The sequence below is a fragment of the Micropterus salmoides genome, unplaced genomic scaffold (genome assembly GCF_014851395.1).
Source record: "Micropterus salmoides isolate LMB-PRFRI ecotype aquatic unplaced genomic scaffold, ASM1485139v1 Ms_hic_scaffold_7, whole genome shotgun sequence".
Classification (NCBI taxonomy): domain Eukaryota; kingdom Metazoa; phylum Chordata; class Actinopteri; order Centrarchiformes; family Centrarchidae; genus Micropterus; species Micropterus salmoides.
Window position 1 is genome coordinate 10,895,116 of NW_024044459.1, and position 13,624 is coordinate 10,908,739.

Genomic DNA, 13,624 nt, shown 5'->3' on the forward strand with positions numbered 1-13,624 from the left:
AAGGTTTCTTGACAAAGTATTAAAAATTAACATTTTATTTATGATAGTAGGTTATTGTGAGTGTGATGCTCATTTTGAAAATCTGACTTGCTGTCTGTAAGCTCAGCAAAGACCAAGCAAAGGATCTGTGTCAGTTGGCCTTTCTAAGTCAAGTTGCTCCTGCAGATAGGATCTCTGCTATGTGTTTATTGAGACTGAAATCCCCTCATATTAGTCTGTAATTAAGCTTTAATGCTCTCCATCATTATATGAATTTTCATATTAACTAAACACAAAGTTGTGTACATCACTTATCTTGGTGTGCTCCTCCAAAGGATCCTTGCTAGTAGCAAGACAAAGACCACCATTTGCTCAGAGTATTTTCATGAAAAGGGATGTTCATAATAAGTCTAAGAACTAATTAATTACAAAGAAAAACTTCTGAAGCTCCAGTGTACATATTGAAAGCTAGTAAGCACTGACTACTCTTTTTATGTCCAATGTGAGAGTGACCACTGATATACTGCAGCTGGTTTTCCTACAGTGAGCAGTGAGTGGTACACAAGAGTGTGAAACTGATCAATATGTCAATGAATAAATTAATGCAGTTAAGCCTGTTGTGGGGGCAATAGGTCAAAATATGTTTGAACAAGTCCAAAAGATATGTGCTGTTTATTTCTTTGTAATTTATTTTCTCGCCATAAAATGAGTTTATTTTTGTGTTAAAATGTGAGAGAATGGTTAATGTGAACCGTATCATGCACTGCAACAACACAGGCCATCCGTATTCAAGAATCTTAACAATTTTAAATTTACTGCGAATAATTTTGCATTTGATGAAAGTCTTGAGAGCTGCGTTGCCTTCCAGTGAACTGGAACATGCGTCACTACGACATACTCTGCATCACCTGTTGAACCAAAAGATGCATGCCATGCTCATTATCTAGATATTTCTTTCATTTAGCAATTCAACTGCTGTGGTCAGTCTGTTCTGACATGGTCAGTGTGTTCTGAAAGGTTGATCTCACCTGAATTATAATTATATTTACAATAATTCCAGTATAGTGAGGACATGATTTAAATGTCCCTTTTTTTAATATGGATAACAACATCTATCATATCATAAGATCATATTTTCACATTATACAGTATGTCACTTCTTTCTGTGCAAGGAGAGGAAATGTGTTTGGGAAAGCAGTACTTCACTTTTGTGTTGTATATTTTGCATGAATGAGTGCACACTACACTGCTCACTAGATCTGAGCAGGTTAGTACTGTTTCTTTGATGATGGTAAAAATGTTTATCTTCATTTTAGAAAGAATAACATATTACTCAAATGTCTTATTCTTTTCCCCAGTTTTCAATTTACTTGATTGTTACAGTGTTTTTAATGTGTAATAAAGTATTTTGTCTTTGTCTTTACATTTTAGTCATGGACCACTTACATTGAGTGGTTCGGCTGAATAAACTTCCAACAGGCTTGATTAATGAACTATGATACCAGGGGCATTTTCATTGTAACTCCCACAAACAATGTGGGGAACTAGATGAGGACAGTCTGCTCTCTTGGGAATATGTTCTCCAGGAATCGCTTCAATGGACAACATGGAGCAGGCGTTACCCCTAAAGGAGGCACCAAGGCAAAAGTCCATTCACCCAAAAAGAGGGCTCCAAACCCTAGGGTAGCACTGGTCATTCGGGGTAAAATACATCGTCTCTTGCAAGGATCTTCAGACCACCATGTCCCAGATTCCCACCTCTATTATGCAGGTATTGAGGAGGAGGAGGGGGAAACACAGGAGGGCAGAAAGGGACACAGAAGCGTATATCCAAAGGGTAGCCCCAGGGCTGAAGCCTACTCTCCAAAAGTGTCAAACGGTAAAGGACATGGAGTACCACCGGGGCCACCATGTGTAGGAGAAGTGGAGCTGAACAGAGAGGGCTGTATTAGAATACCCTGTACTTTGCAGCATAAAAGCTGCAGATCTCCAGCCAATCTGAAACGAATCTCTTTTGAGGGAGAAATTCGGACATGCCCTGAGCAGGTGCGAACACCCCCACGCTACAGTCCTATTGGCCCAGACATGAATGGTACTAAATTTGCAGGAGCAGCTGGAAGGAATTTTCCTTCACCCCGTATTCGGCCAAAGAGACCATATTCTACTGGTGATTGTGTGGACTACAACTTCAGCAGAGCTCTCCCAAGTACACTGCTGGAAGAAGACGAAGATAAAGAGGAGGAGTCAAGTGCCGTCATTGAGCACATTCTAAAAGAGCTGAGGGGTATCAACAAGATCCAGGAGGAAATTTCCGACCTCAGGGATTACCTGACCTCAGTTCGAGGTTCAGTGGAGGAAGTATCATCCTGTGTAGATGCTGTATTGTTAGAGATTGAGGGCATTCGTTCTAGCAACAAGGCTGGTTCAGGCGTACATGCAGGTACGTGGTCGGGGGTAGGGTGCAAAGATGGACCACCCCCCCGCAGAAGGCCCGCTAGTGCCTATGGCAGTTTAGGGAGTGCAATGCCAAAGTCCCATTCAAATATTTTCCCCCAAGTCTGCAATGAGCGTCATAGCATCCATGGAGAATTACTGCTGCCAATGGCAGACGAGTCCACTGTGTCCCCAATTGCTGAATCGGTGGATCATCAGGACCTGGAGGAACAAGAGGATACCTCTGACCATAGCTCAGATATCCCAGTAGGTGCCATAGCAAGAAAGCTCAGCTTTGGCTACCTTGAAAGGCAGGATGGCCAAGACTGTCCAAGCACCAGCTCCTTGTCTTCTGGTCATAGTTCCAAGTCTGAGTCAGACCTAGAGAGACCATCATGTAGTCATGGAAGGAAGCAGCAAAGAGCTGATGATGGGGAGGAACACTGGACTAACACTGGACAACCACACAGTGCTGCTGGGAAATCTGTGTGGCATAGGGAAACTGCTTACCTCAGGGATGGAAGTCTAGATGCCCATGAAGGTGAGGGCCCTCTTTGCTGTGAAGGAGCTGGTAGCTGGGATCACTACAGAGGTGCAGGAGGATATGGTACATCAGGGCATTGCTCCACAGGAAGCTCAGAACATCTCTCTATTCGCTCTGGGAAACATTACAACTCACCTGCCAGCACTTCTAGCAGGGAGGAGTGGCAGATGCGGAGAAGAAGGCCTCAAACCCCGTCTGGGATTCATGTTCCAACGGATACCAACTTTGAAAACCCCACTGTAGGATATGAGTGTGCGGCAGATTTTTCCTACCCTCAAAGTTCTGGTTACCATTCAGTTGATGGGCATGATGGAGAAGCAGAAGAATTTGACTATAGGCAACTAAATGACCTGAGCTACACAACAGGCTGTCAAGTTGATAGTTATCACGAAACTTATTTAGCCTATGGAGAGTCATCTCCAGTGACATGGACTGAGGCATCCTTGTGTACCACTGTAGCTGATGTGGATAGGTCATTCATCCAAGAGACCGAAGCCACTAACCAAAGCTTAGAAAACCAGCTCCCTCACCCTGGCAGTGCAGATGTCCAAGCTGGTAGTTTCAACGTGAAACGCATAGGCAAAGCTGTACTTGATTTTAGTTCTGCCTTGCGGGGAGCGTTGCGCAAACTGGAAGTACCTGGAGCCCAGAATCCTGGAGAGGAAACAGACTATGAAATATCAATGCCTTCTGACCTGCTTACAGATGAGTTGCCTTCAAAACCTTTATGCTATGAGGCACAGTTTGAACAAAGATCTGACAATACCCAGAAAGGTGATTTGGTGGACAATGTTGTTGGGGAATCGAGAAAAAACAATACTCTAGACAAATTAGATGTTTTCTCTATGGAGCCTATGCTTGAAGAAGCCAACAACAGCCTTATGTTGGAGTCTACAAACACATACCAACATCCTACTTGTTCAGACAAGATCCATCCATGCCCAGAAGAACTTTCAGTCTGCCCTGACCCAGTTTCCAGTAGCACTGCAATACCACCTTTACCTGATGGCCTTACAGAACAACCTGCAGAAGGTCCTGCAGATCTGACCGTTAAAGCCCAGCTCTCGCAATGCACCACTGCAGAATCCCTCTCGGCCTCCCTCATGGCTGATGAACCTACAGCACCGGAGGAGCAGGGAGAACAGGAAGTGCCACTGCAACCCAACACAGACATTGTGGCCCCAGAGGGCAAAGCAGAAGGAGATGCAGAGCTGCCACCCGTAGAGATAAGCCAGATGGATGAACGCAGGCTGAAGTGTCTGAGGAGCTTCCAGCAGATTCTGCGAGAGAAGAGGGAGACCAGGCGCAACCTTGCCAGTATGACCATGTCCACCTTCTCTCAGGATGGCTTTGAACCAGGTAGTCACCACTGGATTTTAAGTAGGAATCATCTTTTTTTTGTTTTCAGTAAACGAGTCATTCATTAATTTTGAGCCAAAGATAGGTACATTTACAGTACATCTTGTTTTTTTTTTTGTCTGTCCCACTTTTATGCTTTAAACATCCCTCAGGGTAAAGAGTATTAGTATTTTTTGAATTTCAATACATTTGAGCGACTCATTTATTTTCATTATTTTACTTTGAAACTAATGTTTCATAAGGTTTAGTGATCATAAAAGTATTGGTTTATTTGCTTAAAAAATAATACTTTTCCATCCTACCTTTCTATCATCAAACCCTCTCTGTGTAGCCAAAACTGTTTGATGTGTCTAGTCGCAGAGCAATATGTACATTAATAAAAGGATAACTGCTGGTATCCTCTTTGCGTGTGTTCACCCAGCACTTATGAATAAGCCCCTATACTAAAAGGTCCCTTGGGTATTTACTGTATCAAACAGTCTCTGCTGATGCTATAATTTTATACTCCCTTCAGGGTAATGTATCATCTGTCATTCACAAGTCCCTTACTCCTCTCCAAGGCACCAGCAGTGGCCATTTGCTGAATTAGAAAACATTAATTATCTCCTTGGAAAGCGAGCCTGACATTAAAGAGGAAGGAGAAGGGAACTATTAAGAGTCATTTTCATGATAAATTATACATGTTAATGAAACATTTATGACCTCAGACCCCCTTCTATCTGAAAACTCTGTGGCAGTGCTGCTTTTAACATTACCCAAGCATTTATAACAAAATGAATAATCCAGTGCATGTCTTGTTGTTTCACATGATTGGTCAAACTAGTCCATGACTGTTTCTTTTCTGTTTCGTTTTTCTCTTATGCTGTTTTACAGATGGAAGTCAAGATGGAAATCAGGTTACCTCTTTTGTGGCTTCTCTCTGTTAACATTATTAACATTAATATCCTAAAATAAGTTGTTCTTTGTCTGTACATATTTCTTTATGTTCTTTTGACATTTTCTCATGTCAGTGTCTTTCTTTATTTTATTTTATTTTATTTTCCTTTTTATTGTGTTTATTTCGCTTCAGTGAAAAATACCAGTGAAATGGTTTTAGCATTTACGAGATGTCAGCCTGAATGCTTCTGTACCCTATTAAGAACATTTGTTGTTTCAGTCATGAATATAAAAATGCCATATAGGAATAGGTCAGTATTTATTAGGACACAATATTGATGAAAAATAATATAGCTGTTGAGTCTTTCAGGCTACCGTGTTGGAATGTTTTGATGATGTTTTTTTTCTTTACTAGCTGTCAGACAGAGTGTTAGGAAGAAAAAGTCAGTGTGTGTTTACAGGGAACATGTGTGCTTTGGTAGGTGTTTGCTTTACAAGGTGAAACCAGATTTATGATGCACATATATGAAAGGGGGACAATATGATTGATTGAAATGTCCTCTTTGGCATGCAATGCTGAAACTCAACCAACCCAGCTCAGTCCCAGTCCTTCTCTCCTGTTTTATCTCCTCACTTTGTTGTTTCTCTAGTGCTCATGCATGTGCATGCTCCAATGTAATTAAATCAACAAAGGCTGTCAGCCTTCAAATGGCTAAATGTGTGACCTATGGCATTCTGTTTCAGAGTCGAGATCAAGATGGTGACCCTAGCAAGCACCCATGGGCCAAGCCAGGGTCAGTAAGCACTTTTTGGTGTTTGCGTGAGCGAGAGAATATCATTACTTGTTGCAGTGTTTGCACCTGGATTTTCTTTAGTGCATTTTGGCTTTTATTTGATTGTTTGTGTGTATACAGGGGAAACACACCGTTTGGCATTGACAGCATGCCAGACCTCCGCAAAAGGAGGCCCATTCCTCTTGTTAGTGAACTGGTGAGTACACATCGCTCATTATCTGCCTCCTGATCTACTTCTGACCTTCACTGAACCTTGGCTTTTTTCAAAACTAAACAGACTCGAAACTAAACAGAAGGTTTTTTTTATTGTTGTTGTTGTTATTATTATTATTGATAAATAATAAGCAGCATTTGAATTTGGACGTTTACTAAATTCAAAACATTGGTCGATAGTACAAGCAAGGATAGAATATTGTATCAATACAATAAAACCCTATCGTAAAGATAATTTTAGAATTAGATTTAAAAGTAGATGTACATTTATCTACGTAAATGGAGTCATGTGACACTGGTATACAGAATGAACGACATGCACAGTTGAGATGTGGAGTGTAAACACTGATATAACTTATAATGATCATCAAACTTATTGCTTTATTTATCAGTAACAAAGATGTACATGGGGTTGATTTCCTATGCCACTGGATTGCCTGTTTGCCTGATGTACCCTGTTAGTTTTTGTTTTTCTTTGCAACTGCTGCGCACCAGATGCTCAACATTGGTTATTGATTTCAGCTGTAATGGCCTGTTAGTTTTTGCTTCAGCATTGGAAGTAGCAAAGAAAAGTCAACAAGTTGGAGTGAGTGACATCAGAGGTTACCATGTTACAATCAGCTTATGTAATCCATCAGGAATGATTACTTGCACACTACATGCAGGACAAATGTATGAAAGAGCACTTCTGCAGTGGCACTAGCTGTTAGATTTAGATTAGATTTTTGCACACACTGAATAGCTGGATTCAAGGATAAAGCTGCTCTCCGTAGGGAACATGTGTGATTGTCTCTAACCTTTTCTTTCTTCTTGTTCTCTTCCCTTGCACATGTTGTCTCTCTACCTTTGTCGGCCCTCAGGCTATGGTGAGTAAGAGAGAACTTAGATTTCAGATGCTATCTTTCATCATTTGTTTGATGGGCTTTGTTTCAAACTCTCTAATGATCCTGATTGTAGCAAAGCATTATGATCTGCTCTGTGTGAAGTTTTCTAATGTGATTTTAAGAAATTTCTAATGAGCATGTACACATATATGCACAACCACACACTCATACAAGTTGTTCTTTGTTCACCTCTATTTCATAACGTTCTGACAAACACAAGACAAATCAATTCCTTCTTGTGAATGCTTTCAGCTTGCCCTCAGCCGATTGATGCTTAGAGAGTGAGAGGGTTTTTCTCTAATTGTTTTTTTTAGCTTGAAGTCCTTTAATTTACAGGTTTATTTTGCTGTGACTAAGTAAGTCAACAAATAACACACCTGCCCCTCTCTAACTGAGTAAATGCTGATAAATGCTATAGTGCATATGTGTCTTTTTCCCTTTAGTTTCATATTTGCTTTGAAGTACTTTAGGGAGGCTGAGATGGATCCAAGGGGTTAGAGCTGTGAATATTCAGTCACTGAGATCTAAGAAACTTGACTCATCTGATAAAAGAAACTTGTCTCCTTTGATTTGAAGTGGATCCTCTAGAGTGAAGGTCAAGCTCTCAACAGCAGTCTGAGCGAAAAAGCACCCGTGAGGTTTGAAGTGATGTAAAGGCTTTGGGACAATCTAGTCCAATGTCATTAAGTTTAGTATATTAACTTACACAAATCACGAAGAGAAAGAACAGTGAGAGAGATTAGCGAAGACAAAATAGTGCAAATATAAAAGTATATTAAAAAAAAGTTTTAGCACAAAGGAGATGTTACAAAAGCAACAAACTACAAATAAACAAAAAAAAATCTAGATAGATAAGTTTGGTCAAGTTGACAGTTTGTATGTTTCCTGAGTTTGCTCCTTTTTTAGACATGTTATTGTTCCACACGTTAGATTGGTCAGCGCATTTGTGGCGAGCATATGAATTTAGAACAGTGTTTTCTTCTGCTCCTGTGAGTATTAGACTCTCTTTTCACCTCCAATGATTTATGCTTCTCTAATTCAAAGCTCAACGGCCCATTGTTGCCAGTCTTTGCTATATGACCACATGCTGGACAACCCTTCAGAAAAGCAACACATGTTTCAGATCCCTGCTGGGCACATTCCAGCTACTGTACCTTGACTTCTGTTGTCAGGCGATAGCATGTTTTCTTCTGTGGTCTTGTAACTTTCAGGAATGATGAAGAGAATCTCACTGCTGAGGTATTAAAATTTCTAGAGCTCTAGAAGTCTCAGCATTACAAAAATAATATTAGAAAAGTCTATTGCTGTTGAGCATTAGCTGGAGAGATTAAGCACTTCACTAAGCACTAAGGTTTGTAATATGTTTTATAATCTGTGTGGTCATGTTCGCATACTGCATAATGCAGTAGTCACCTGGACACCTGCAGATGTGCTATCTCTACATCAAGGATCTCTATGGAAACAAGTCTTAGACTTCATTGTGTTATCCTTGTTCAGTCCCTTCCTCCTTCTATAAAAAACACCTTATTAAAATACTATTTCTTGAAGTGAAGAGATATGTGGTAAGCTGATGAATCACAGAGCACTTTAGCAAATAAATGGCAGTAATCAGTTTAACGTAATGATAACTGACAGTATGCACCAGTGATGAGCAGAAGCACTGTGGGTAAAAAAAAGAAGCTGTTCATCTATTTCAAGGACATTTCTCAGGTGTTTCACAGCTTTAAAGTGCTGCTGTAGGATGAAAACTGCATTTGAAGTATTTTGTTTTTGCTGGAGTTGAAGAAAGGCTGTTCAGAACCGGTCCAAATCATCCTCCTGCAGCACATCTACATCGACACTCCTCTACACATACACAGATCCACAGATACTATACAAAACATTATAGAGCACAATACAAAATAATCTGCTAAAGGAAAACTGTAACAAAGGCTAAATTGTAAAGTTATAAAGTTTTTTTATTATAAAGTAGTAGTTTGCCTTTTGGGAAATACTCTTATTCGCTTTCTGGTCAAGAGCTAGGTAAGTATATTTTTCAAAATGGCGAACTATTTCTTTACATCAGTTGCGCTTTAGTTAGGCTTAATTCAAAATTAAATTTTAAAGTGTCTATTATACTTGAAAGTCTATCCAGACCTGTGGCAGAGCCACAAAAACTAAAGAAAAGATCAGTGACGTGTTTCCAAGTTTACAGAGAGAAGGAGAACAAATGTGTGCTTTGTTTTTGCGATACCCATTTTCCACGACCTTCAAAGCAGAAAGAGCCCAACATCACACAGAGAATTGATTTTCTGAATTTTTTACTGAAAGTTCTCTTTGGCTTTTTCTTTTCTCCCGTTGTGTTTTTTTGTCTCTATAGCTGCTTAGCACTGTTTTTTCTCTCTCTCTTATATTCAGTCTATGATACAGTCCAGGAAAGCTGGACTCGCCCACACACTGGCCACTCGGACCTCCCTGAAAGACGAAGAGCTTGTGAGTTGCCAAATACATATGCCACACACGCACACACAAATATATACTGAATCTATGATTTTATAGTTATCTACAGGAAGACTTGCTGTCACCTCGATGCCAGCTAATAGGGATCCACACAAACCTCAACTTATATTTACAGACAAACACTTACACTCACTTTTTCACACTTTTCTTGCCAACTGTACTCCTGCTGTCATTCTGCTGTAGCCATATTGTTAATTCGTTTGTTGACAATCCAATTTCCTACTCTGAATTTGCTGAGTCAACGTTAAGCAGCGTCAGGACTTAATGGAGGCAGGAGCAGCAAGGCCTCCCTGACTGGATGAGGTTTCAGTATTGTTTATTATAGTTTGTTTTGTGCCTTTTCTACTGCACTGTGTCAATATAATAAGTGGATTAAGTAGGTCAGTGAATGGAGCAGAAAATAGTTCTGTGGAAAACAAAGCAACTGCCAATTTTAAAATATTATAATTTATATGGTGCAATTACACTAAATCAAGTGCATCTTTATTTTTTTTTAAATGTACAGTTTAACAGAGTTCTCTATTTGTGGTTTTTAGATCAAATGCAGGTCAAACATGAACAACATGGGCTGGGCAGAGGATTTGCAGAAAGTGTGCATGGTTAGCGTTACACATTATCAGATAGACAGGAGGATTATCAGGTGCATATCATAGAGTAACTCACCAGAAAAACAGAAACACCTTCTACAGCTCAACGTGTTGTTAAAAAAAACAACCACGTTTGTTCTTTTAATTTACAGCTTTAGGTGTGTTTTGTGTTGACTCAGCTCTGTGGTATGTTTGCAGGCCATGGTTTGTAGTGCTGTAGACTACATTATATTTAAGGTGTTACTAATATTTGTCCACTTTTTTTACATACTGTACATATAGATGAGCAAAAATGTTGTTAAAAGGTAATGTCAACAACAGGTCAGAAAAGTTATATTCATCAAGGCTGGAAGTGGACAAATGTCGCAGTGCACAAAACCCTCAGATTCATTGTGAGGTGATTAGTTTGTGGTAATCTGAATTGAAATAGAATTACGGCAACTTCTGCATTTGAACCAAATCTAAGTGGTGCATTGTCTGGGGAGGGGCTCTGTGTCAAAATCTTTGAATATTTCTGTTGATATTTTGCTTACTTGGTGCAGGTGCAAGGCTTTCAGGTTAATCTGGTCCTGGTGTTTAATGCAAGACTTTTATGTTTGATTGTGTATTAATGTACACAAGTGTATATATTTATACTAATTCTGATTCTGTCATTTACATACTTACTTCAAATGTGAAAACAAACACATGTACACAAACATGTATACATGTAGTCAAAAGGCACAAACGATTGAAACAACACAGTTCAGTTCAATAAAACTCAAAGCAGTTGGAACAAGATTGAGTGAAACCAGAGACAGAGAGGATACCCACCAAAAAGAAGAAATTGATTAATTTATATAAAACAATGTTCCCTACTATTCATACCACTATATCACAATTTCTACTATAATAATAATGATAATAATAATAACATTAAGCATGATAATAATGACTCACATACCCCGTATAGAAATTCTGTGTTTACCAAATCAAGCTGGGCTTCTAGTCAAGGTGTCCTCTTATTCTGTGTAGATATGTTCACCTCCTCCCACACTCCTCCTACACTGTACAAAAGCAGAATTTATTTCATTATTAAAGAAGCCAAGAATTATAAAACACAAATTAGCCCTGTCGTACATACCCACATTTCTATATAACTTTAGCTGTAGTCACCTTGAAATTAGCCTTTTATGAATTTTTCCAACAGTTACAGATACAGATTATACCTTATATTTAGTAACTTATTAGTTCCCTTTCCATTATTTTTTTCTCATTATTGTTTCTATATTTTGCTCCACCGATCTCTTGTGTCACCTGCCAACCCTTTCTCTGTGCTGGTTATATTTGTGTCATTCACCTTGATGTCCTTTGTCATGCCCTTTTCACACTTCATCCCAACCTTCTTTTGTCGCTCGTTATCCTGTTGTCTCTTCTTTCTCTTTACTTACTCCCTTGGAGAACTTCTTAAACAATCTCCAATGAACTTTTCTCTTATCCTGCTTCTTTTCTTACACCCTGTACTTCTACCTCACCCTGCCTACATACATCTTCCTTTCTTTTTTTGCACTAACAGAAAAACCATGTGTACAAGAAGACCCTGCAGGCTCTGATCTACCCAATCTCCTGCACCACGCCACACAATTTTGAGGTCTGGACGGCCACCACACCCACCTACTGCTACGAGTGCGAGGGCCTTCTGTGGGGCATTGCCCGGCAGGGTATGCGTTGTGCGGAGTGCGGGGTCAAAGTGCATGAGAAATGTCAAGAGCTACTGAATGCTGACTGCCTGCAGAGTGAGTAAAGATATTAAACTACCTCAAAATTGAAACTTTTAAAAAAATGAACCCAAATGTCCCATATTTTTGATGTGACCTCAGACCAAAAGAAATTATTACTTTTCTTTTTATTATGAGCGATTATGCCAGAAAACCTGAGGGGGCTATGAAAATACCATGCTGATAAACATAAAAGGAAATACATGTGGTCGATCTTTTAGCATTAATTAGAAAATGTTGTTTCTAGTTCTAGTTTTTTCACATTTCCCCCATCATCCACCCTGCTCTTCTGCTGTCCTCCCACCTTGCTGTCTTTAGGAGCGGCTGAGAAAAGCTCCAAAACTGGGGCGGAGGATCGGACACAGCACATCATCATGGCTATGAAGGACAGGATGAAGATCCGTGAGAGGAACAAGCCAGAAATATTTGAGGAGATCCGGAAGGTGTTCAACGTCACCAAGATGAGCCACGTCCAGCACATGAAGAGCATCAAGCAGAGCGTTCTGGACGGCACCTCCAAGTGGTCAGCCAAGATCACCATCAACAGTATGTCCAATGAATTTTTGATTTATTATTAAAATCAATTAGTTTTGAATTAGAGTAAATATTTTTTGATTACAGGAATGCTTATCCCACCTGTCTTTTACTTTGTCTTTTTTCTATATCGCTCTCCTCTCTAGTCTCTAGTCTCTAACTAATGACCCTACTCGTTCTAAACAGTGTCCACAAGGCTTGTAGCTATAGGATACTGAGCATTTGTGTGCCCAACGAGGTTACATAGGTTTTTATTCTCAACATTAGCTTCAGCGACTTTGCTCACCCTGCTCACACTTTCATTTTTTTTGTATAAATTAATATGTTAATAAGTTAAACCAATCACTCATCACTAAATATTTCACAACAGTTGATAAATTCTTACTTAGATAGTTCCAAAAGAAATCAGAGGTTGAGATGTCAACAAAACAGGCCTCAAAACACATTTTCAGGTACATAAAATTGTATGACAGTGGTAGATAGTTAGAAACATTCAAATCAATAGAAGGTGTAAAAAAGATTGGTTGATAAAAGTCATCAACCTGAAGAACACAGCAGTGACGTCTGTGAAAACCTGCAGCTCTGTGAATGTGAAGTGTGTTGCTGAACCAGAGCGTGTCATGTCTCCCCAGGTGAATACCTAAAAAAAGAACTATTCCACATTTATGAAAGTTTCTTCTTTTATCTGACACCCTGAACTGTGGAGAAACTCAGCTGTTTATGTGCAAGCTTCACTTATTTGAACAGACATGCGTCCCTATCTTCCTTCTCCTAATTTTGCCAAACATCATCAAGACTGCTGCTGTTACCAAAGCAACCAGACACATCACACCATATAGTGGCAGCAGTGTTGCCATGGCAGCTGTCACACCTTGTCTTCCCTATCACCAGTGAAAAGCTCCATTTTAGAGGAGATACAGGGACGGGCCATCAGCCGGCTTTTTGTTGAAATTCATTCATGTTCAGGTGTTAATAGTCGTCACTCACTTTTCTGCTGATCAAGGTCAAACCACAGACTCTATGAATTATCAGCCTATCAGATGGCAGCAACTCAATGCATTTATGCATGTAGACGTGGTCAAGACAAGTTGCTAAAGTTCCAACTGAGCATGAAAATGGGTTGGAAAGGGGATTTAAGACTTTTTGAATGTGGCATGGTTGTTGG

At 39.7% G+C, this 13,624-nt stretch overlaps 1 protein-coding gene across 1 annotated transcript in view; it reads left to right on the forward strand.

Annotated features, from left to right (window-relative positions):
• Positions 1–13,624, forward strand: part of LOC119891218 (protein unc-13 homolog B-like) — a 176,826-nt gene that overhangs the window by 105,886 nt on the left and 57,316 nt on the right. The window contains exons 11-16 of the mRNA XM_038702597.1: positions 5,936–5,985; positions 6,106–6,181; positions 7,059–7,064; positions 9,480–9,554; positions 11,724–11,943; positions 12,244–12,471. Coding sequence (XP_038558525.1) covers positions 5,936–5,985; positions 6,106–6,181; positions 7,059–7,064; positions 9,480–9,554; positions 11,724–11,943; positions 12,244–12,471 — 655 coding nt within the window. The remainder of the gene's footprint in view (positions 1–5,935; positions 5,986–6,105; positions 6,182–7,058; positions 7,065–9,479; positions 9,555–11,723; positions 11,944–12,243; positions 12,472–13,624) is intronic.